Source organism: Cadophora gregata, assembly GCF_030347475.1.
Source record: "Cadophora gregata isolate MNR1 chromosome Unknown scaffold_19, whole genome shotgun sequence".
NCBI classification, from domain to species: Eukaryota; Fungi; Ascomycota; class Leotiomycetes; order Helotiales; family Ploettnerulaceae; genus Cadophora; species Cadophora gregata.
The window spans coordinates 341,752-364,746 of NW_026695942.1; the positions used below are offsets into that span (position 1 = coordinate 341,752).

Sequence of the window (22,995 nt, forward strand, 5' to 3'; positions counted from 1 at the left end):
ATTGTTATTTACACTCGTGATATTTCCATGTCGATATTGTGTGAATTTTGCGCCCAGAAATGACCCCTGCCTGTTTTCAATCACCCCGCATCACAAGCTTCAATATTCCTCTTATTTAGGTATCCACAACTCAGCTCTCCTACCTGCCATGAAAGCGCCATCTTCCAGCAACATAATTCACAGGTTGTGAAGTCTACGGAGTCATCAACAAGAGCATACAACATGTCCGCCCACGCCTCAAGCTCAGGAGCGCCCCCCCCTCTTCCCCCACCAACACACCCATTGACCAACCCTCATGGCAACCCACCAACCTCCATCTCTCCAACCCTCCCCTCCTCATCCTCCTCCACGCACTCCCCAAGCATCAGCATGACCTCTCCCTCCATCCACTCCCCAGAAACCGCACGCCAGATCGCCGAAGCGCGCGCTGCCCTCGAAGCCTCCATGACCAACATCGGCTCCTCGCTGGACACCACCCTTCGCTCGCGCGCGCAGGACCTGCACTCCAACTCCAAACAGCTTGAGAAGCAGCAGAAAGATGTAGTGAAGGCGACAGAGGCGTTGAGGAAGGAGAGCGATAAGCTGAAGAAGGTCGCGGATGAGGGGATGAAGAGGGTCAAGGAGTTGGGGAACGTGCAGAATTGGGCAGAGATGTTGGAGCGGGATTTTTTGGTGTTGGGAGAGACGTTGAGATTGGTGGAAAGGGGGAGTGAGAGTGAGGGAAGTAGTTATACTGGGAGCGAGTGGGAGACTAGTAGTGAAGGGAGTAGAGATGAGGAGTGTGGTAGAGAGCCTGCTATTGGGTTGGAAGGGGGAGGAGAGGGAAAGAGCATGGAGAGGGATGCCGGGTCTATGGGCGATGCGCCACCCCTGGAAACGCCAAATCAGACGAATGTTGATGCAGATGGAGATACCCAGATGGATGGCACAGAGAGTGAGGTTCGAGATAAGGGGAAAGGAAAGGCCGTTGAGGTTGTGAGCGATACTCTGACTGAGGATCAAGTTGCTCCTATGGCTGGAGGTTCATCGACAGCTACTGCTACGAATGGTTCTACTTCAGACCCTTCGTCGAGTTCCATTCATACGGCTGCTTCGGCGGCTAGCTAAGTAGACGTTTCCTGGCAGAGTGTTTGACAGATCCACAAGTTGCCATCGTGAGAGCATGTCAAGCAGGAATGGCCAGAGAATGCGGATTTTGGGGTTTGGTCCGTCAAAGGCTTCACCAGTTTCTCTTACACTCCGCCTTTGATGCATTTCCAGGATAGGAGCGGGCGAGAAAAGGCGGACTCTGCCTGGGTTCATTTGAAAGGCATCACGCCAGATTGTGAAGAAACATTGGGGGAAAACACAGCTCACATAGCAAGGAGTGACCGACGATGGGCAAAACCTCCCTGCAGGAGTACTTAGTTGAGGTCACCATGATTTAGTGACTTCTTACGAAACTGCTACATCTCTGGAAGCTGCTTCTGTGCTGCTCTCGGGATTCTGGCTGCAGAGCCTGATCTCGACACAATCGATGGCCTTTCGTTGGGCAAGCCTCTGGCACTCCATCAAGTCGCCATAGGCGTACACCAGCTTCGAGACCATTCACACCGCCGAGGATGAATGCGCATGCATACTAGACCTGGCTTGGTGCTGACACTTGCAACGCAAGGAAGATTTGCTCAAACCTCCAAAGCTGCACATTCCAACACATTCCTCTGTTATGAGCTATGTAAGTCTAGAGACTTTGAGGGTGCCAAACTCTGTTTAGCCGAAGGCCTGGAATGGCGTGATGAATTCCTAGGAGAACTCATCAAGGCTGTTTATTTTCCCCGCGTTTTTAATTTACGAGGATCATTATTGATTTCCGCGATCCTGGTTACATATAATTCCTTGAGAACCTCACTCGGCACAGATCAGCACTCTGAGCCGCAAGTTTTACGCAAGATGTCTCCCGCCATAGGTTTCAATTATTCTCCGTATGTAAAATAGGATCTACGCGCTCGAGTCCAGGAATGCGTCGAAATCTTCAGGTGCCATGCATATGAAACCTGGAGTTTTACCGACAGCGCACTGCACCCCGCAAAACCTCCCTCTTACCTGGTTACCGGAAGAAAGACATTTTGTCCGGCATTTGCAGATGTTTTCCACGACATTACTAGCCAAGCCAGAGGGCTGATCTGGAAAGCTTACCGAAGCGGAGAAGTTCCCTGTGGAAAAGCATTCCACATCTATCATTTGCATGATCGAGTTTGACCCTGCTGTACAATATCATGAAGCCTTCCTAGTGGACTACGTAGCGGCTGATATCTCCTCAATGCAGATTCTGACTGTTTTTCCATAATTGAATGGCATTCTCTTTACGTGGCCTGGCCATCAGAACCGTTTTCATGTATAATTGGACAGCTGCTAAGACTTGTTGGACCTGCAAGGGTGCTTTGTCTTGAATTGCCTGGAATGTATTGCCTCCCACTTACTCCATCTAAATACACCTGCAGTGGAGCCCTTCCTCTCCCTCCTTCCCGCCTGTGGAGTATTGGGTTCCAGCTCTGAAGGTTTTCCGCCAAGATGCTCCCGTCAAAACTTCTCCGGGCGTGCATCTACAGCGGCGCTTCAATCGCAGCAGTATTCAAAGTTGGGCAGAAATTTCAGATCATCCTAGACAGCATACCGAATCTCGCGGCATCACCAAAAGTCGTACCGAGTGACGCAGCAGTATTCGATATTGACCTCTTCGACACTGATGCAGCTACGATTTCTGGTCTTCAGAGTCAGGGGAAGATCGTGATATGTTACTTCAGCGCCGGGACGTATGAGCCTTGGAGACCTGACGCAGGGAACTTTACCAGTGCAGATTTGGGTCAGTCTTTGGCGCCGGAATGGCCAAATGAGTATTGGCTGAAAGTGGATAATGCGAATGTTAGAAGGATCATGATGAATAGGATACGGCTGGCAGCGGCAAAGGGATGTGATGGGGTGGATCCGGACAATACAGGTATGCATCACTTGCTGCTTTCCTGTGGCAATTCGCTACATTATAACGCTGAAGTTTTGAGCATGTAGCTAAGCTGAACAGATGGCTATGTATGACTCCCATTCTATCGAAAAACCCAGCACTGTTCGGCAAATCACTCACAAATTAACCTCGCTAACACATTGTCAGCAAAATCCAAACAATATCAACTTGACACGCGGTGTCCTAATCGAATACATACGATGGATGGCCGCCCAAGCCTCCTCCCTAAACCTCGCCATTGGCCTAAAAAATAGCATGGACATCCTCCCCGACCTGACACCCATCATGCAATTCGCAGTCAACGAGCAATGCGCCGCATTTGGCGAATGCGATTCCTACAGCGCCTTTCTCGCAGCTGGCAAACCAGTCTTCCACATCGAATACCCGCCCTCAATCCCAAACATACAGCCCGCAGATCGGGCGCAAGGGTGCCAGAATAATGGGATGAGTGGTATGAGTACAGTATTCAAGAATATGAGCTTGAGCGGATGGGTGGGATATTGTGATGGCAGTTCTGCGACGACGGTAACGAAGCCGGGTGGAGGGACGAATCCGTGGGCGCCGGGGAACCCGAAACCGAGCACCACTACAGTGAGGATAAGTGCTAGACCGACGACCACCGGCCCGCCGAGTACGAGTAGGATCTCGACGAGAACCACGAGCTCGGTAAGAACGAGTTCGCTAAGAACAACGACATCAGTTAAGACAGTGAGTTCAGTTAGAACAACGGCGTCGGCTGTACCTGGCGGTTCAAGTGGTTGTAAATCTAAGCATTGGGATCAATGTGGTGGGAATGATTGGAAGGGTTGTACGGTTTGCGAGGTTAGTTGCTTTCAGGTGTCGTCCTTTAATGTACGTGCTAATGATTGCTTGTCTATTAGTCGCCATACACATGCAAAGGAGTCTCACCTCCATACTATTACCAGTGTCTGTAGGTGCAGGGGTGGCTTTAATTATTTTCTAAACTACAATCGAAAGGACGAAAAGCTGTAATACATGCAATTAGACGCCCCACTATTTCAGGAAATCCAAAGTTCAGGCTCCTCGTTCTAGTTGTTCTAGTATTCTTTGGATTCCTTTTGAGATGCTCATACAAAGCTCGAGAAGCTTTTGTATTGGAAGTGGCTCGAGGCTGGAAGGAATATTTAGACTGCGGCACGGGCGGGCGGCTGAGCCCGTGTTGCGAATAAGGCAGCCTATCAGTGATGGTACACGAGATGATAAGCTGAAAGATCCCTGGAACCTAGGCACACCGCAATATGCTGGGCGGAACGATTGTGGTCGTACAAGATCATTATCTCACGTCATCATCCTCACAGCTCTTATTTGCGGCTCCATGGTTCTAAACTCATTTTCCACCACCGCTCCACTTGCTGGTGCTTTCATTCAGGGGTTGATTGTTACCATGTCTGCCGAATTCATTTCTTCTTGAATTTTGGTTTACTATATTGTCCTTGTCTAAGCTCTCAACATGAACACCCACTCATTTGATTTCGAATGGCTAGCTGACCTTGAAAAATGTGCGTGTCCTTTGCCAGCCTTGCAGTCCTTTGAGGTAGCATCTGACACTTCATCTAGCTCAATGTTTTACAACCTATGAAGTTTCTAAGCCCGCGAAGTCAAGTGATTTTGGATCCGGAGGATACACTGCTTCAGTCACCGACTGGCATGAACTTTTGCAGCTCACAGCTCCTGACGAAACATGCGGGATCGTGTTTGTAAGAGGGCACTTTCCGAATACTCCAGATGCTATTTTATCCAGATCTCAACGTCGAGATGACTCTGGTAATAAAGGCACTTTTGGAACTCGGTTGAACACCACCGGTGATGAATCGGATTTGGAACTTGGAGAGCGCCTGGCACAAGGTTGGATAAATCTTAGGTGGCCATATACAAAGTATGAGCTGAGAAATAAGCACGACAACGTGCTGGATTTGAGCAGCGGTAGTTATGAGCAGATATCTTTCATTAGGGACGGTGTTCTCATACAAGTCATTCGGCTCAAGTGGGGTCATGAGAGCTCGTTGAGCGATTATGACACTACGGATGGTTTGGAGAAGAAGAAAGTTAGAGTGAAGATCGGGGGTGTGGTGCAATTTGGCTGTCCTTGCTCCAACAGAGGTCCGCCTGACCCAGACTCTTTCCACTTGAGCTCAGGAATTGGACTCGCTTGTGTCAGTGAGAGATACAAGAAGACACTAGAGATGCATCTTTTCATCGACGGTATCCGACAAGACATAAGTACCCCTCTTCATGGGCCCGATCATGATGACATCAGTGGATCAGAAGTTGATGCTTCGTCAGTACATGAGATTGAGCTTCGATTCGGAGAGCCTGTTATAAACGTATCGACGTGTTCACTTCGAGACATTGGCACGAGCTCGTCTGGACTCGAAGTGTCCATATTCACCAAGCTGGAGGACTATCTTGGGATATCCAATACTTCAATAAGGATGACTGATCGACTATGGACCGCGTTGTGCTCAGCCAATTATGAAGCCAGTGAGGCAGTTGATGTTTGTGTCATTGGTAGAGGGGTGGAGCAAATTCTAGGGGTCTCTTCAGTACCTCTTGAAGGAGCTAATGGCTCCAATTCAAGTGACGAAACCGCGCTGATTTGCAATATAATGACCCCTCAATACGTCAACGTGCAGAGTAGCTTGTAAGATATGTTAAGAATTCTGTTGAGGAAATTGCTAAATTCATTCATAGTTTCCAAATTCGCCTCCTCGTCAAAGCATATAATTTCATACGCAGTCGCCATTTGGAGCCAGATCTATTTGAGCGTTTTCAGCCTCTGGTTAAAATACGTGCTGCATATCTATCGACACTTCTTGGATCCATAACATCAATTCTCACATGGTTGATCAACACCGACATGAAACCCAGGCGTCTGCTACTTGCACTCAGAAGTGATAAAGCCGCACCAGATATGGAGACACAGCCATCCAAGCGACTACGGAGGTGCGAACAGAATCGAGTGCAGATGCATACCGATCAGTCATACAATCAAGCCTGCTATGCAACCCTTGCAGTCTGGTACGTAATGAATCATTGTCCACAAGCCGCATCAGACACATTCAAATCTGCGATTTTGTTACCTAAGTTGACACGGGCCTACGAAGCGGTGCAGAAACGTGCATCAAGAGACAAGGAGCCAACTCCCAAGAACGATGTGTTGCAATGGCTTCACATGAGCTGTTTGTTCCTGATCTGCAACGGGGAATTTATAACAGACACCAATAAAACAGCAGCGGACGGGTTTTCTCTGTCAGGGCTTGACCGGCAAGAGGTGATCAGAACACAACAGAAGTTCGAGAAGTATGTTTCTCGCTTAAAGACAGCCCAGGCTGATTCTTATTCTATCGAGAACGAGGAGCTGGACCGTGTACTTCTCGTGAGTGAGGAGCTTGAATTGGATGCAATTCCTGCATCGTCAACGGCGAGCCTAGCTTTGTCACGAGCGAGGCAAAGTCGCAAAATAATCTTGCAGAGGCAGCGCACGACGAGATTCAATCCAGGTCCAAAGACGTGGAAAGGCTCACAGGCGATCTCAAATGGCCCTTGGGAACTGCAATGCACCAATCATCAGGGATCTTTGAGGGTAACAGACGATGCCAATATCAAAGCTGCGAGAGATAGATTGTTCGAATTTCTCATGTCCGACTACTCATTCATGACATCCTGGGACCGTGCTGATGGCAACATGGTTGGAAAGTGGTGGGATATCGAACCTGTCAGTGTCATCTGTGCTACCTTATTGGACCTCAAGTTTGAAGGTAATTGTCGACTCTCTCCTAATCCATCGTACCCTCTCGCTGACAAACTTGAAGGAAAATTGAAGTCTCCAATTTCTGAAGCAGAAGCCGATCTACTAGGTCACTCCGTTCATGACATTGAAGAATTGCCATCTGTTCAGAGAAGGAACTCCGACACCTTACCAGAGCCATCAGAGGAGGATACGATACGTGACATTCTTCTGCAAATGAAGAAGCTGCAAGAAGAATTAAGCAAAGAACATCTGATGCAGATGAGACAGCTACTTGTGCAAGAAGATATCGCAGGGAGCTTTCAGGTGAAAGCATTTGACTGGGTCTCTTGCAAGCCAGGAAAGCTCTATCATCCAGTAAGCGACTGGCACTCTCCATTAATGTTGATCAATAACTGATGCAGACCAGGATCGATGGGTACAATCTATTCAAGACACACCCGACTTGTATCAAGCCAAACAAACAAAAGACGTCCCTCTGCGAAAAGATGTCCGCCAGTATTTAGCCAGGCGCGAGGGCATAGATATTATCGCCGAACCAAGTTACACGCCGGAAAATATCAACAGCAAGCTCCCTGCTGCCGAGCTACAGTTCTTGGGTGTCTTTGATCTGCACCTTTCGAAGAACTTTACATTTAAGTCCAAGGATATCACATTGCAAAACTTGGTCAATGCAGATCGACCTCTTGTGTCTGAGACTGGTCGCTTAAGCCATGGTGAGGGGCAGCGTAATTCTCGTGTTGTGGGTATCAAAAAGGCTACTGACTCGTACAACTACGATCAGCTGGACTCATATCGTAAAGTTCTCCTTGATAAACTCAATGACAGTGTACGTTTTGTCTCCAGGGTTCTTTTAACGTTTGCTAACTCTTACAAGTTGGTCGATATTGGAGCCAAGCATCGTATACTGTGAGCATTCTCTGCATTCTCTTCTCAATGCCAGATTTGTACGGATGGCTGTCTGACGAGCAACCTGTAGATTTGCAGAAAAGTGTACCCCAGTTCTCGTTGGAGCTTTTATATACATGTTCCATCCAGACGGACTTGATACATTTGATAATTATTTCGGTTCCGTTTCGAGATTTACGGAGAGTCGTGAAGTGACAATGTGGGCAACAAGCATTACAATATCGTAGTAAGTTAATTGTTTTATTGGTCACTGCTACCCCTTCCGCTCTGAATCCAAAGCACTTCCTCTGTTTTATGGCGCTATTCCTGGACATCTGGCTAATATCATTTCAAATAGCTGGAGCATCCGACCCGTTAGCATTTCACAAGCTCATGCGCATATGTTCAAAGAGAACAGAAACAATGGCGATTTCCCACCTACCAGCATTGCCAGACTTGGCTCTAGAACTACAGCCCCCAAGAGAACGGGATCTGCTGAACCCACAGATGTTGTGGAAGAGCGGTGCTCATCGATCGTCATCACCGGGGATCCAGCTGGCCATTTGTGGATATGTTCTATCTGGTCCTCTCTCACGGACTCGGAATCTATTACGCAACCCATACACGCGCTTTCGGATGTGCTCCAGAGGTTCATACATCAACAAGCTTGTGGGAGATGCTTGGCGTTCTTGTTACTGCTTGGGCATCTTTGTGAGAAGTTGGCGGGGGAGTATGAGATGATTCTTTCTAGATTGGATGTCATCGTTGGCTTAGGGGTATGCATCGTAACGCAGAAAGCTCTTCTATAAAGGGCTCGCTAATAAGACTATAGGAGATAGTCTTGCTCGAAGGCTTGGTATGGGGTACAAACGAGGCAGTAGATAGGTTGAAGAAAATGCTGTGGGGTCTCGAAGCCTTACGTGTCTTCAATGACAGGCTATCAGCATCATTATCTCAGATAAAAAAGGCTCAAGAGGCGATGGCACGAACAGTGAAGCACGTAAGGAAAAGTCTAAAAACTCGGCAGCTCTCATTTTTATACTTCTAATCCGGAATATAGGAAGCTGGACAGCAGCACGTTGATCTACTCCAAGAATTCAACAACGTCATCGAAGAGTTCGAGAAACGATATGGCATGTTGTCAGACGTCCAAGTCAGCACACAGCTGAAAATCATTCAAGTCACTGGGTTCCGCGATGGAGTACGTGATCTACGTTCATGAATTTATAGGCGGATTCTGACAGTCTCCAGATTTCTACAGTGGCCAATGTTGAGGACAGTCAAACCGCACTTCGCGATAGCAAAACGACGATCAAGCAGGGAAACAATATCAGAATACTGACATATATTACCATTGCATATTTACCACTTGGATTTATTACCGCACGTCTCTCTTCTCCTTCATATGAGAGTTTCAGCACTAACTTCTCGCAGGGCCTCTTCGCAATTGAACATGCTGATTTCATGAACAAAGCTGGAAATAATGGCTTTGCTATTTTGACCGTCATTTTCATCTTGGGTACATACACATTGGCATTGAGTTTGGAAAACATCATCGAGCAATGGGAGCGTTTCAGGCGGGAGAAATGGGGTAGACCTGGGAAAGTGAAGAATGCTAGTGATGGAACAGGGGGACATGATACTGATTCAAAGATGTCAGCTAAAGTTATGGGGACTTTTTTCGGGCTGAGAAGAAGGAGGGAACATGTGGAGGAAAACTTGGAGAGTGAGGAGAGAACATCGAAGGCGGCTTGATAGTAACCTTTTTGACCTCCGGTCTCGCACAAGCGAATGTGTGGGGCGGGGTAAACAACAACACGTGATGTGCCATTCGGCGAAGGGAGCATACCTAGCCAGGCTCTGATGCCAATCTTAAACGATACCTAACTTATACTGGGTCTGAGAAGTAGAACTGATCCTAATAATCCTCCACATGCTTTCATCAAACATCCATCACTATGATTATTTGGGTAGATGTCAGTTTCACGGAGTCGTATTCGTTATGATGGCTTTTCGCCAAAACGCTCGGCACCCCGCATTCCTTCGCTCACTATTCGAATCTTATGTTTTAAATAAGCACCATAAAGGTGCTCATTTTAAGGTTCTCTTGCGTCTCAAGGTACTGGAATCTTAATCCGTGCTAAATCCGACTTCATATTGCTACGGTACGTTGCAGCACTAGTGGAGCATTCGTATCCAGCATTGTACGCTTAGAACACCTTTAAATATTTGACCAGTTCCGTATGTGCAAAAACTCAAAATTTCACAACCACTCTAGATTGTGGCCTTCTCCACTGGGCCACTCCTAGTCTCACGTTGGCCCTGCTTAATTTTCTAGATGTGTCATAAAATTGAGGCCGGGAACATATTGTTTCTTACCTTCTGGCACTGCTAGCTACATTAGGAGACAGTGCCACCCAATTGTAAAATTCGTATATCAGCGTAACCTTCCGTACTCTACTGTATCTGATCCCCTCCTGGTCTATGGCTTTAATTTATGGAGCCCAACTAAGCGAGCACTAGATCGCGCCATGAATAATCACCCGACATTCCGACTGAATTTTCTTCTCTCAATCACTTGACATGTCCAACGCAACTCCAATTCATACTAATTCAATATCTTGCTACTATGACATGTTCGTGTTGAGACAACATTCATAACCAAAGATATGTCTTCAGAAAACAATTCGAGATCTGTAAATACAGTTATACAAGGTGCGACAAGACCATCCGATGACGCCGATTCATCCGAAGAAGAAACCCGAGAACAGCTCCAAGATAAAGCAGACGATGCATTACTGGTAAGATAATGATATGCAAGACATTTAGACTTCATTTTCTGATCGGGTGTTAATAGAGAAATATCGGGTATAAACCTGTACTACCCCCACCACTGCCAACCTCAGTTAATTACTAAATTTTGCCAGGTCCTCCACAGGACATATGGATTACTGGAAAACTTCTCCACGACATTCGGTAGACTCACTATTTGATCTCGATTTAGTGGGAATTTTCTGACAAGTCTGCAGCTGCGCTTTATTTTGTTGGTGGAGTGCGAGTGACTTTCAGTACTGGAATCGCCGCTGGTGGAAATTTGGCGTACTGGACAAGTTATGTCATCACCTGTGTCTTCACGTTCATCACTGCTGCTGTCATCGCCGAAATTTGCTCTTCGCTACCGTCGGCCGGATCAATTTATCTTTGGGCGGCAGAGGCAGGTGGGCCAAAGTATGGGCGTTTGTTGGGATTCATTGTTGCTTGGGTATGTTCAGGATACCAGAATGATGGACTTCCTTCCTTCGTCATCTTGAATTAAAGACTGTACTTGAAGAACTAGGCTGACTCACAAAGTGGTCAACCACTGCTTGGACAACGTTCTGTGCCAGTAAGGCATTCCATCTTGGTTCAACTCTGCTCTGGCTGCTGACACAATGATAGGTAACACGCAGGCGGCTGTCAATTACATGCTTTCCGTAAGTCTTGATAGCAAAAGCCTTACTAAAGTTTACTTACACAGGTGAATCAGGAAATAACTGTTTTCAAAGTAAATTTCCCGTCAGATGCAAGCAGCATCAAATTCAGAGCAGTGCAATGGATATGCACGGAAGTGATGCTCGCACTTGCAGTTCTGGTGAACTTCCTACCTCGTAAGTCTACCTTCCATCAGTCTCAAGACAGTCTAACTCCGATACTAGCTCGGCTCTTCCGATTCATTTTCTACCTCTCAGGCTCTTTCGTAGTTCTAGACTTCATCCTGAACCTCGTCTGGCTACCAATCGGCACCGCAAACACCTACGGATTCCGCACAGCTCATGAAGCTTTCATGACAACCTACAATGGGACAGGTGCTCCTCCAGCCTGGAACTGGTGTCTGTCGTATCTTGCGACTGCTGGAATTCTGATCGGCTTCGATGCGTCTGGTCATGTGGCTGAAGAGACGAAAAATGCTTCCGTAAATGCTGCCAAGGGAATTTTCTGGAGTACGGTTGTCAGCGGAATTGGGGGATTCTTTACAATAATCTTACTTTTGTTCTGCGTGGTACGTACCCTTCTCCATCTAAATGTAGAACCAATGAAACTAACATACCCAGCCTGGACCAGATGTTCTCTTCTCCTTTGGCTCACCTCAGCCATTTGTTCCCCTCTACGCAGTAATCCTCGGAAAGGGCGGTCATATATTTATGAATATCATCTGCATTACTGCTCTATGGTTTGTTCGTATGTCCATCCTATTTCGATCTCTCTTGCTAACAAAAATCAGAATACAGCCATCGCAGTCGTTGCAGCTTCACGTCTCGTATTTGCCGTAGCACGAGATGGCGTCCTCCCGTTCTCTGGCTGGGTCTCCCAAGTCTCCAGAGAAGGACAACCTCGAAATGCTGTGCTAGTAATCTGGATAGTTGCTTCACTTGTCACATGCACCATCCTGCCGTCCTCGGTAGCTTTCACGTCTCTCATCTCCGCAGCGGGTGTGCCGTCAGCGGCTGCATATGGATTAATATGCTTTGGCCGATTCTTCATCACACCAAATGATTTCCCGAAATCGCGATGGAGTCTAGGCCGTTTGAGCAAGCCATTCCAGCTTATTGGGATTTTCTGGAATCTGTGGGTGGTAGCGGTCTTGTTTTCGCCCTATGTCTTCCCAGTTTCAGGGCAGAACTTGAACTGTAAGTCATGAAGTCATAGCCAAACTTCAATCTTGGTACTAATCACTGTGATAGACGCTCCTGTAATCATGAGTGCCGTAACGGTCTTCGCTGTTTTGTCTTGGTGGTTCACGCCAGAAGAAAAATGGCTGTCGAAACAGCATATCAAACAAATTCTTGAGATTCCAGGAGAAGGTCAAATTGAAGGCAGAAAAACTGTCCAAGAAACTTTAAAACAATAGATCTCCACAAAGTTCCAGCAAGGGTAGTGCGATAGCAGAAACTTTATTCACATAATTCAGGCAGATTTAAAGCTCGCCGGTATGGAATTCATGAATTGTTGAGTGGTCAACGACAGGGGCTTTCCATGGTTTAAGCAGTTCTTTTCCAATCCCGCATTGTGTAATTTCTATCCTCAACTTGTGGACGACCGAGAACAAAGATCTATCATTTTTATCCGGTGAAATAGTAATTCCCAGAGCACTTCCCGGACTCAGCTTCTGTGTCTTTGTCTTTGTACAACACAATTCTCACTCTCTTTGTCACTCCAGATTTCGTCCAGCTTCCCACGATTGTATATTGATGAGTTAGAAGTCATGCATCGCGTAAATTGAAGTTCTACCTTGATATCGTTGCGCGTTCAATGATTCATGGTCATGGCAATCGAGTTCAAATATTATCGCCGCCTACCCGCCGAAATCCGTCTTATGATTGTTCATGAAACTTTTGGGTACAACGACGATACACCAACAATTGAAGTCAAATTCCGCCTACAATTTGCCCAGTACATAAGACCGTGGGCAGCTCGAAGGCCACACGGTCCCCGTCCTCCTCCTCGAGAGGCCCATGTTTTGCTTAGTTTCAATCTTCAACAAGGTGCATTGTAAGTTCTGTTTCATTTGAAATATACGACAGAGACAAGCTATTGAAACATGCCGTAGCGGCGGCAAGCCCGCTTTCGCAGACGCATACTCAGAATCCTACCACGAATATCACCGCCTCAATCCCCACCAACTCCGCTTCGGAGCCAGAAAACTATTCCTCAACTTCGCCCGAGACACAGTTTTCATGGACGCATTAACCCTCTACTCCTTCCACCTCTGGTGCAAGCACGACACAGCCAGTATCCGCGCCCACAGCTCCTGCTTCGATCAAATCCGTAATCTAGAAACCACACTCCACAGCAACAACATCGCTGGGCTTACAGCAAATCCCTGGATGAACGACCAGAATTTCCTGAGTGGGGTGACGAGTACGAGTACGAGACCGGCAGCGGATAGACCAGCGCGTTGTGTAGATAGCAGGAATATCGTTTCCGCGAGACTTTGTGCGCAACGGGATGCGCTGTTGGTGCTGTGGACTAGTGGTAGGCAACAAGATGTGATTATGGAGAGTTTTGGGGGAAACGGGGTTAATGCGACAACAATTGGCGATGTTTTTCCATTCTTTGCTTGATGCTTGTGCTTGGGCTACTTTCGACGTGGCAGGAGTTTGTGATGTACAGCTAATGTGTACGAACGAACGAAGCAAGCTAGATGTATTCACCCTGATACATTTGCATAGGATGAAAAAATGCAAGTCAACGAGAAAAGACAAGCCTCTCTTTTCGAGGGAGCATGAGATGCAATTCATTCGCTACCATCTCGTTCCTCAGTCCATGGTTAGAGATTGGAGCGAAAATTCTCGACGATAACTGCTCGGGTGAGAAGCAGCTGGAAAGGCGAGTAAACATGAAAGTGCTTTCCACCAGATTGTACCGCAATGAAACAAAAGCATACACCCAACTCCCTGCCCTATCCAACTCCATGTCTCCAAATCTTGCCGTCTATATCCAATGTCCCGTCCAAGATTCAAACCCAAGCGCCAACCAGATCAGCAAATTCCCAGAAACGTACCCAGAATCGCTGCAATCCAAAATTCTATACCCAAAACACCTAACTTCACACCAGCACTGTGTTTCGTCGGACTTGCCTTCGGCACTGCAGTAAAGACGGGTTCCGGCGCCTGAACCTTATAAACAGGCTCCCATTCCGACCCAGGCGTCCCATTTCCTCCATCAAAGAAGTTCCCACTTCCATCATACGGCGTCTTTTCTGCCTCCCTCGTCACCCAAAGCAGTTTAACCATTCTTTCCGGACCGCGATCTCCCGCTCCCGCTAATTGCAAATTCGGGGACGGGATAGGTTTGTATTTCGAAGGGTCATTATTCAGGAACCCCGAATAAGATAAGGAGTTGTTTATTGGGTGAGAGGATTGTGGAGGGTGGTTGATATAGCCTGTTTGCGAGGCTACTAAGTCGAAGACGTTGGCGCCGGCGTCGTAGCGACCGAGTGTGGGGAGGCCGAAGTTGTTTTCCATGGTGGAGAGGATGGAGTAGTGGCTGTAAATTGTGCTGTCGTTGGTGCCTTTTAGGGATTTTGGGATGGCGCCGCCAAGAAGGAGGGAGACGATACGGTTTGGGAGAGGGTATGTTTCGCTTTCGTCGTAGGTTAAGAGGATGAGTGTTTTGTCCATGAAGGAAGGATTGGAGAGGAGCGGGGTGAGGAATGATTTGATCCATGATGTTGCGAATGCAAGAGAGGTGTTATGACCGTCGTTGAGCATATCTGGTGAAAGGTGGGCGTACTGGGGGAGAGCATTCCTCTCTACATCGCGCTGGAAAGAGAAAAAGTCTTGGATTTGGGCAAGTCTGGTTCCGTTTCCGGCAATGCGCTCGAAGGAGACGAAAGGGCTGTAAGGAGTACAATGTGAGCAGTTTTCCTCGTACAACTGCAAAAATACTATTCGTAGAATAATTCTCACTTATGTTTCCGCACGTAATCCCACCCTTTCCCATCGCTACTAGTACTCCCTTCATTCATATATCCCGGACCAGGAATGCCCTCGAAATAACCCTTCCACTCAATATTCTTCGCATCGAAAAGATCCACCACCGTAGACACATTCGACGGGATCTTGACGATTCCATCATGATTTAAACCAAAGTAATCTCCGCATATAGAGGCAATGTAGTTCGGTTGCGAGGGATGAGTGAGGCCGTAGTATTCCGTGAGTAGGATGCCTTGCTTACGGAGATCTGCAATCTCTCCATTCGCACTTACTTTGGAGAAGTCCTTGCGGATATGTTAGAACACGCCTGTGTTGAAATAATTACTGTATATGCTGCATACCTGGTTCTCGAGCCATATCGTAATGAACCTATCGAATACCTTCCCAGGAACATATGCCGCCGTTGCAACAATTGCGTAAACAACGCAGAGAAGGATGCGCATAGTGGCAATGGCAGAATGCCTACAAGAAGTAGAAGGTGTTACGAACACCTATGGTATTTTCATCTTCATGGTGATGAGGCCAAGGTGTTTGTGTCCAGCCGCAAGGGGCCCCTGGGATTGTTTCAGAGCCTCGTCCGACTCTTGTGGTGACATTCCAATCAGCCATCCAGCCTCGGCCGGCCTTGCTGATTCAGCCGCTTCTGTTTCACCCCCACCCCCTCATCTCGCTTGGCAGATCTCCAGGTTTGTTGACTATTCTGAAAATGACAAGTAAGCTGTTTCATTGTCAGCTCGAGTGTTGGAAATGCATGGCACTTCACAATAGTACTAGACATTCAATCCTGCAATACATAATAACAGAACATTATGACATTGTTGTTGTACAAAGCCATAGCTAAAAAGAGCTCTCCTGGGTATAATGTAATGCTTCTTTCACACGAATCCAAGCCTGCCCCTGACCCCTTCGAAATCATCCGGATTAACAATTTCGACCTCGCCCCCTGGACGAACGCCTTTACCTTCCAGATCTGGCAAATTAAGTAGAACTCGTGCAGCTAATCCTCCTCTGAGCCTCTTCTCCATTGCACGATTCGCATCCCGCTCTTCCAGAACGCGAGCCTTTTTGACAACGCCGTCTTTCCAGCTACTCCAGGCTTCGTAGTTCTCTCTCTGCTTGGCAACGTGGTACTGTGGTGTGGCCTTTGCTGGACGCCATGCAAGTCGATTCTTGGGCATAGCGCTGAGATCGTAGACTTTGGCAGTCGAGGTAAGATTAAGAAGTTCGTTGAGAACATCTTGCCCTTCTGCTAAAACGAGACCCTTCCGCTGCTCCTCCTTACTCTTGGGCTTGATCAAAGGTGCATCTAACCAGTCCAAGTGTTGCGACTGGGTGAGACGGGCTCGTCGGCTATCTTCTCGCAAGTATCGGACAGCCGCTTGGAGACTGGCGATCTCTGTCTTGAGAGCCTCCATTTCGCGAGCTGTTGCCACAGCCTGTTCTTGGCCAGCCTTTGTACCGGGCGCGACGACACCAAGAGCCTTTGCATCCTCGGCTACCTTCTTCCAGTTCTCTCGGTCAGCTTCAATAGAAGTAAGTTCCTTGTTCTGCGACTCGATTGATTCTGTCAATTCAGCCTCACGCTTCTTAGCATCTTCAATCTTCCTCTCGAGCTCAGAGATCTTCTCATTCTTCTTTGTCGCATCCCTCATACGACTCTCCAAAAGTTCAATCTTGACCGAGGCCTCCTCAAGCGTCTGATCCTTCATTGCAATGAGCCTGGCGCGTTCATGGTTATCATCCTTGAGACGGCGCATTTCTTCTTCTGCGTCAACGGGCACGATCTTCGACGATTTAAGTTCTCCCGATCTGGTGACCCATGGAGCTGCTGCGCGTTCGAATTCCTGAGTCATTTCAAGATCAGATGCAAGAGCAGCCAGATCCATTAATGAGGCCGTCAAAGTGCGTAGCTTGTTTGAATAAGTAGAGAAAAGATCAGACTCGCTTGAGGAGAACAAATTAGACGTAGTTCGATGAACAGTGCTTTGAACTTCGAGGTAGGTAAATGGCTCAGTTCTACCTTCTTCGTGGAGAAGAGTGTAAAGATCGTCACCGATATGACGAGAAAAGTTGGCAAGCTCTTCCGTAGCTGTCTCACACTGCTCAAATGTCTGAAGGGTGTCCGGGGTGAGAGAAAGCGATCGAGTCTTGAGATCTTCGAGGGCTCTGACGGCCTTACCGATGACAACCTTTGCACTTCTTGTATGGCTGATCACCGCTTCTGTCTTGCGAGAGAAGTGTTGGGCCAATTCATCCTCATCACCTTGACTGGGAACAATAGTTTGCACCATCATTCTTGCAGCTACCATGGCGGCAGCTGCATTCTCAAGGTGGCTTTGCATGACCAAAGTCCGCATGTGCACCTCATCAGCATAGCTTGCCAAGCCTGGCGAGATATGCACCTCAGCCAGATGTGACATGAGGGCAATCGTACGCTGAAGCTCGTCTGCGCATCTTTTCTCGCTGAGCTCGTCTCGTCGGAGGCCATCGATCCATCCATTAAGGGCTCTCTCAACCGGCTCAAGTTCGTACAGAGCACCTTCGTACTTGGCGAATTGTTCAGCCGTGCAGTGGCTGATGGCATTGACGAAGCGATCACACATAGCAGAGACCCATGACAGCTTGTCGAGAACGTCGCATCCTGCAAACAAATCGTCCTCATGCCCAGTAGGAGGATGTCCGTTCACTCGCTCTTTGACGAAACCGTGGAGCAAGTTGGCTTTGAAGCCAACCCGTTTGAATCGCAGAAGAGCTAGAACAGAATCTCGGTCCCCATGGAAAGCTTCGGGCAAAAACAATTGAACAATGGCGAGATGCTCTGATGCTTCCTGCGCGTCCAAGCGACGAAGTTCCAGGTCAATGGTCTTGACTTGTGTCTTGGCAGCCGAAACCTGAAGCTTCATGTTCAAATCCATCATGGCACGGGAACGACTGTTCAACTGCTCCGACTCTGTCTCCGTCATGGCATGTGATGCCCTCATATCTTCCAAGTCGCTTTGAAGATTGGTGACTAGCTCCCTGAATCGAGACAGGGTGTATTCCATGTCCTCCATCGTCTCTTCTTGCTGGGCAGCTCGTCTTGCTTGTTCGGTTATAATGCTGTCCTTGAAGTCAATGTCTTCTTGCATCTCCTTCTCAGTCTCGACATGGTTGATTTCCAGTTCATCATTTAGCTCCTTGAGGCTTTCAAGGTCCTCAATCGTCGCTTTGAGTTCCTCAATTTGCTCATTCATGCTCATATTCCTCTCGGTCAGTTCCTCGATCATGTCTTCAGCTCCGAGGGCATTGTCGAGTTGCTGGCGGAGATCCTCAATGGCGGCCTCCGAAGATGCTAGCTTTTCTTTCGCCACGTCGTAGTGCTCCTTCACTGATCCCAGCTCGCGAGCATCTTCTTCCAGACTCTTAATCTCATCTCGAAGCTCCGATTCGGTCTGCTGGGTCATGTCACGCAAACGCATCAAAGCGTCTCTCAATCGCTCGTTGTTCCTTTCTAGTTGCAACCACCCAGCACTAGTCTTTTCTTCTGGGCTCATCTCTCCCCCGAGTTCAGCATTTTCTTCTCGTAGCACTTCTACCTCTAACTCCAGCTCCTCGGTCTTCTGCTTTAGAGCTTCTAGCTCAGTCTTCAAGACCTCTGCAGTCTCCTCGGCCATTTCTCTGTCCAAGGTTGCCATCTCAACCACGATATCATGTTCGGCCTGGATATTCTCAATTTCTTCGAATCGTGTTTGAGCTTCCTTCAATTGCTTTCGTAGATCTGTAATTTCCTGTTGCTGTGGCTGGTATTTCGTTTGAAGCTTTTGGATGATGCCTTCGAACTTGTCCCTTTCGGCTTGTATCTTCTCCAATGCCTTGAGCTTGTCTCTGTCCTCCATCCGTTTCTTGTCCATGAGGCGCAGCTTGGTCTTTAAATCCTCGATCTCCCGGCTCGCAGCTGTGCTCCCTCCAGTGCCTCGCTGGACCACAGGCGATGCGGTACTCCGACTGGAAGCGGGTGACGCGTGCGATCGGTCTCCTGCTGCTGTTCTTGAAAGGACTGGACTCATCGGCTTTGGTGACGTCGGCTCGTCGCTCTTGACGGGCGATGCTCCTCGGTCTTCATCACCAGTATCTTGTCCACTGCCCTCACTAGCTTGGGCACTGCTTAATTGACTCCCGATTGATTTCACCCTCTCACCAGTCTGTATCCTTGGCTTTGGTGCTAGAGATGTCCGCCCGCTTGTTGTCCGTGAGGGTGGTGCAGTCGATCGAGTCCCAGCACCTGTGATCGAAGGTCGTGTCTGGGAAGCAGGCCTAGCTGGCGGGCCCATAGATGTTCGGGTACCTCCTATGCTGGGTCGTGGTTTCGACATCGTGATGGAAGGGTTTCTTGCATTAGAAGGGGTTCCAGTTCGAGGGGTAGATGCAGTCGAGGTCGCCGCCGAAAGTTGTTTGGTAGGAGACTTGGTGGGAGACTATTATGATCTTAGAAAGCATCTATAATATAGGAAATATGACCTACCCGTAGCATGCTGGATGGTCGTGACCTCGTCGCTGGACTTGGACTTGCAGCATTCATACTCATCCGTTTCCCTGCACCCGCATCGGGAACAGTGCTCAACCTCCTTCCAACAGCAGGTCCTCCTACACTGCTCGGTCTCGGAGGTTTCTTTGCCGCAGCTCCATTTGCCTTCGGCACAGGTGCTGGTGCTTGCTGGATGACTACAGCTGCTGATGGTCGGAGGAACATGCCTCTAGAAGGTTCGCACTCGAAGTATCTCTGTCCTTGGACACTGCCATCGTTTTTACCATCGAAGCTGTCCAGTTCCACTCCAACCCAATCCCCGTCTGCGAACTCGGTCTGCCCAACATAGCGGACTACTCCAATGCGACCATCGGCGAGCTGGACTGTCTGGCCGACTATTGAGTATGTTAGCATGCGTCTTTGTTGCTACTGGAGCTTTCTCCACGGAGTCAAATCAACCAGCAAAGGGATGGCGTGTACGGACCTGCAAGCTCAGACATGCTGCAGAATCATCGGGATTCCAGTGTTCTTCTTTGAATCTGCGCCAGCTTGATATCTTTTTGGCGTAGCAATTGCTATCGCAACCCTGGCTTAATGTTGATCTGTCGCGTTTGAGCTTCGAAAGGAGAACGCGCTGCTGACTCATGTTCTTGGCAACGAGCTGCCTTCCCGAGTCAAACTGCTCCACTCTCCCATTTCCAGCTCACAGCAACGAACGTCCAGCAAGAATAGCGACAACCTATTACTTCATATCGAAGGTATCTCGAAGGAGAACTTCAGCATCAAACAATCATACCTGATGTGCTCTCAAAGCCTTTGTCCAAGATGGCCGGAATATCCACAGCGATGAGCAAGCTGCAGCCTGGAACGCATGTACCTTTGGTTCGACCTCGCTTTGGAGATATGCTCAGTATTGAGCTGTGGATCATGATATCTGGTCATCTGGTAATTTGGTGCCAGTGCTAAAGAAGGCTGTGACATTGTGTGTTAACGATCGGCTGTAGCTGCATTTGCAAAGCCCAGATTCTCATGACCTTCGCAGTCTGCGCCTGGTCTCTTGGAAACTCTACCATGTCTCAACCCCATACTATTATCGGACATTTATAGTCCTGCCACATCATCTTGTACGACGACCCAGTACTCTTGGCAAAGATGTTCTATCCAATGTTCGGAAATTTTCTCAGAACATCGTCGTAAATCAGAGCACACCAACGTTCCCAGCTAGACTTGTTGAATTTATGGCGGAATGTCCACATCTGAAATCTTTGGAGTATCGTCTGTACTTGACCCTAAACCGATCCGCCAATTTTCCCGCGGAAGTTGCTCTTGCGGACCAAATGTCACACCTACGGCTTCATATCAACGTACGGAAAAGTAACCCCCTTGGACCACCATATGGCCTCTATATCAACTTCCCCACCATCACACATTCCAACTTGGTCTCCCTCGATCTGATGAGCCATGTAATGGAGAGAATACGTGACAGCGATATGGATCAGCTTCGAGATTTGCTTGTCCGCTCTGTCAAGTTGAGAACTCTGCGCATAATGGGCAGCAGGGTATTTGAGTCCTGGCACCCTATTCATGGCCGCATGCCTCCCCTCAGGGATCTTTTCTTGGCCAGGTGGTCGACAACAGCTCCTCGGGGTCTTGGACATCCCATCTCCCAGCATAGTTTCTGGGATCTCTCCAAATTGAGTAAGTTGTCGTCAAGGAGCGAGATAGTATTTTCTACTGTACCGACATTCATGGGATCATTCTCTTCTTTCTTCGTCGCGGGTCTGAAGTCTTTCGAATACTCTCCTAGTCCACGACTTGGGCCGCTTTCACCAACCGAGGTGGAGGTGAAACATCACAAAAGGGCGAATCAAGACATATTGCAATTAATCAGAGATAACGGGGACATTGAGGAGCTTTTTGTAACATGCTATTTTGTCTCAGAAATAATACCCGCAATCACAATCACGCTTGGACAGACTTTGAGAGCTTTGAGGTTGCGTAGTCCCGAGTTTTTGGACCCGGACACGTCTCTCGAGGATGTGATTGCTCTCCGCAGTTCGTGTGTTGTGTTGATAGACCTTGAAATTTCAATCACGTTTCCTGATAGGGTGGAAGTTGCCCACTATGTAAGTCTCTGTACAACAGTGGTCTTCCGTCTTTAATCTAAGCTGCAGGATCCTGGACATCCTACCTGGACTATCATATGCGAGCTTTCCAAAATCAGAAGTCTCCAGCGACTGAAACTTGTTGCCCAATCTCCTTCATATTCTGTGGATCAAAGCCCTCAGATGCAGAAGGCAATCATTGAGATTCTCCGAGATGATAAAATCGGAGCTCCATTGTCACAGCTCTCGCTTTTGTTTCCCCATTGCAAGAAGTTTCATGCCAAGTACGAATCTCGTCTGGTAGAATATACTTGGGATGTCCTTGGAGAACAGACATGCAAGAGAAGCCGAGAGCTTGTCAAAGTCGATCAATATCATATGGAATACGACGATGAGGTATGAGTGAGACTTGGAGATTCTTCATATACATTCATAGATGTCCGCCGATAGCTAACCCTCACTCTTGCCGGCTTTGTCTCTTTTTTGAGCAATGCTCTCTTCGAAAATTGGAAGTCGACAGCTACATTTGTCTAATAACAACCAACAGTTGCGGCGGTCTATTATTCTGAAGCATGTCAAAGGGTGTAGTTGAAAGCTTGAAATATCTGTGTCGTCAATCTGATGAAGATGAATAGTCGACCGTGGTTTTGCACGCAGTCCATGTTTCTTGGAGACCCCAGGAACAACCATTTTGCAACACATCACCTGTCTCTCAAGCCTGAAGACCTCTCAGATTTTCGAAGCTCAGACATATGGTACAGACATCAGCTGAATACACAAGCACATCTCCGTGCACCAACTACTTTACTCCAAAAACGCCATCAGCCCTCCTCTGGCGCACAGATGGAGGCGGAACCACACCTGCGAGCCAAGCTTTGAGACGGCCACCAGTCAGAGGAGAGTCAAAACGCCACCAGTGCTGACACGGGAGGAATCCATCCCGCTTCATACAAAAGCATCTTCATGTCGAGCATGGAAAATTGTTGTTCTCGACTGCGACTGAGAACGTTGCGAAATTGAGATATGTAAAAAGAGCTGATACCTTGAGGAATGATGGTTTTTTTTTCGTTCAGACTGTCAATCATTCAGACATTGTTACAACTTTGGGATTTTCTCGTTTTGTGAACGGAGCAAGATCAAGGGCTGTTCATTTTCGTTCAAAGCCTGATACTCAGACCCTAGGCTTCTATTTACAGCGTCATTCAGATACATTAGTCAAGTGGTCACAACAAGGATGACTCCTGCAATGAATTCCT

The 22,995-nt window shown here is 47.9% G+C and overlaps 8 protein-coding genes across 8 annotated transcripts; 6 read left to right on the forward strand and 2 right to left on the reverse strand.

The window, feature by feature from the left end:
- Positions 1 to 222: 222 nt before the first annotated feature.
- ONS95_007099 (uncharacterized protein) lies at positions 223 to 1,107 on the forward strand (the record flags this gene model as incomplete). The annotated part of the gene is made up of 1 exon (XM_058500594.1): positions 223 to 1,107. One exon carries the CDS (start codon positions 223 to 225, stop codon positions 1,105 to 1,107), a length of 885 nt encoding a protein of 294 aa, XP_058349410.1.
- A 1,443-nt stretch (positions 1,108 to 2,550) lies between these two features.
- ONS95_007100 (uncharacterized protein) lies at positions 2,551 to 3,933 on the forward strand (the record flags this gene model as incomplete). Its single annotated transcript, XM_058500595.1, has 4 exons — positions 2,551 to 2,977; positions 3,059 to 3,066; positions 3,146 to 3,820; positions 3,880 to 3,933. 4 exons carry the CDS (start codon positions 2,551 to 2,553, stop codon positions 3,931 to 3,933), a joined length of 1,164 nt encoding a protein of 387 aa, XP_058349411.1.
- Positions 3,934 to 4,469: 536 nt separating this feature from the next.
- ONS95_007101 (uncharacterized protein) lies at positions 4,470 to 9,410 on the forward strand (the record flags this gene model as incomplete). Its single annotated transcript, XM_058500596.1, has 12 exons — positions 4,470 to 4,518; positions 4,577 to 5,660; positions 5,711 to 6,777; positions 6,832 to 7,124; positions 7,177 to 7,596; positions 7,645 to 7,676; positions 7,747 to 7,902; positions 8,014 to 8,431; positions 8,488 to 8,655; positions 8,716 to 8,856; positions 8,907 to 9,038; positions 9,090 to 9,410. The coding sequence occupies 12 exons, from the start codon at positions 4,470 to 4,472 to the stop codon at positions 9,408 to 9,410; spliced, it is 4,281 nt and encodes a 1,426-aa protein (XP_058349412.1).
- An 829-nt stretch (positions 9,411 to 10,239) lies between these two features.
- On the forward strand, positions 10,240 to 12,907 carry ONS95_007102 (uncharacterized protein). Its single transcript, XM_058500597.1, has 11 exons — positions 10,240 to 10,456; positions 10,513 to 10,533; positions 10,583 to 10,631; positions 10,685 to 10,917; positions 11,007 to 11,040; positions 11,094 to 11,128; positions 11,182 to 11,302; positions 11,351 to 11,694; positions 11,747 to 11,869; positions 11,917 to 12,322; positions 12,377 to 12,907. Exons 1-11 carry the CDS (start codon positions 10,325 to 10,327, stop codon positions 12,541 to 12,543), a joined length of 1,665 nt encoding a protein of 554 aa, XP_058349413.1. The 5' UTR covers positions 10,240 to 10,324; the 3' UTR covers positions 12,544 to 12,907.
- A 44-nt stretch (positions 12,908 to 12,951) lies between these two features.
- Positions 12,952 to 13,756, forward strand: ONS95_007103 (uncharacterized protein; the record flags this gene model as incomplete). Its single annotated transcript, XM_058500598.1, has 2 exons — positions 12,952 to 13,184; positions 13,243 to 13,756. The coding sequence occupies 2 exons, from the start codon at positions 12,952 to 12,954 to the stop codon at positions 13,754 to 13,756; spliced, it is 747 nt and encodes a 248-aa protein (XP_058349414.1).
- A 417-nt stretch (positions 13,757 to 14,173) lies between these two features.
- ONS95_007104 (uncharacterized protein) lies at positions 14,174 to 15,573 on the reverse strand (the record flags this gene model as incomplete). Its single annotated transcript, XM_058500599.1, has 3 exons — positions 14,174 to 15,032; positions 15,104 to 15,414; positions 15,472 to 15,573. 3 exons carry the CDS (start codon positions 15,571 to 15,573, stop codon positions 14,174 to 14,176), a joined length of 1,272 nt encoding a protein of 423 aa, XP_058349415.1.
- A 432-nt stretch (positions 15,574 to 16,005) lies between these two features.
- ONS95_007105 (uncharacterized protein) lies at positions 16,006 to 20,134 on the reverse strand (the record flags this gene model as incomplete). The annotated part of the gene is made up of 3 exons (XM_058500600.1): positions 16,006 to 19,584; positions 19,632 to 20,029; positions 20,119 to 20,134. 3 exons carry the CDS (start codon positions 20,132 to 20,134, stop codon positions 16,006 to 16,008), a joined length of 3,993 nt encoding a protein of 1,330 aa, XP_058349416.1.
- Positions 20,135 to 20,459: 325 nt separating this feature from the next.
- On the forward strand, positions 20,460 to 22,141 carry ONS95_007106 (uncharacterized protein; the record flags this gene model as incomplete). Its single annotated transcript, XM_058500601.1, has 3 exons — positions 20,460 to 20,579; positions 20,639 to 21,760; positions 21,809 to 22,141. 3 exons carry the CDS (start codon positions 20,460 to 20,462, stop codon positions 22,139 to 22,141), a joined length of 1,575 nt encoding a protein of 524 aa, XP_058349417.1.
- Between the last annotated feature and the right edge of the window lie 854 nt (positions 22,142 to 22,995).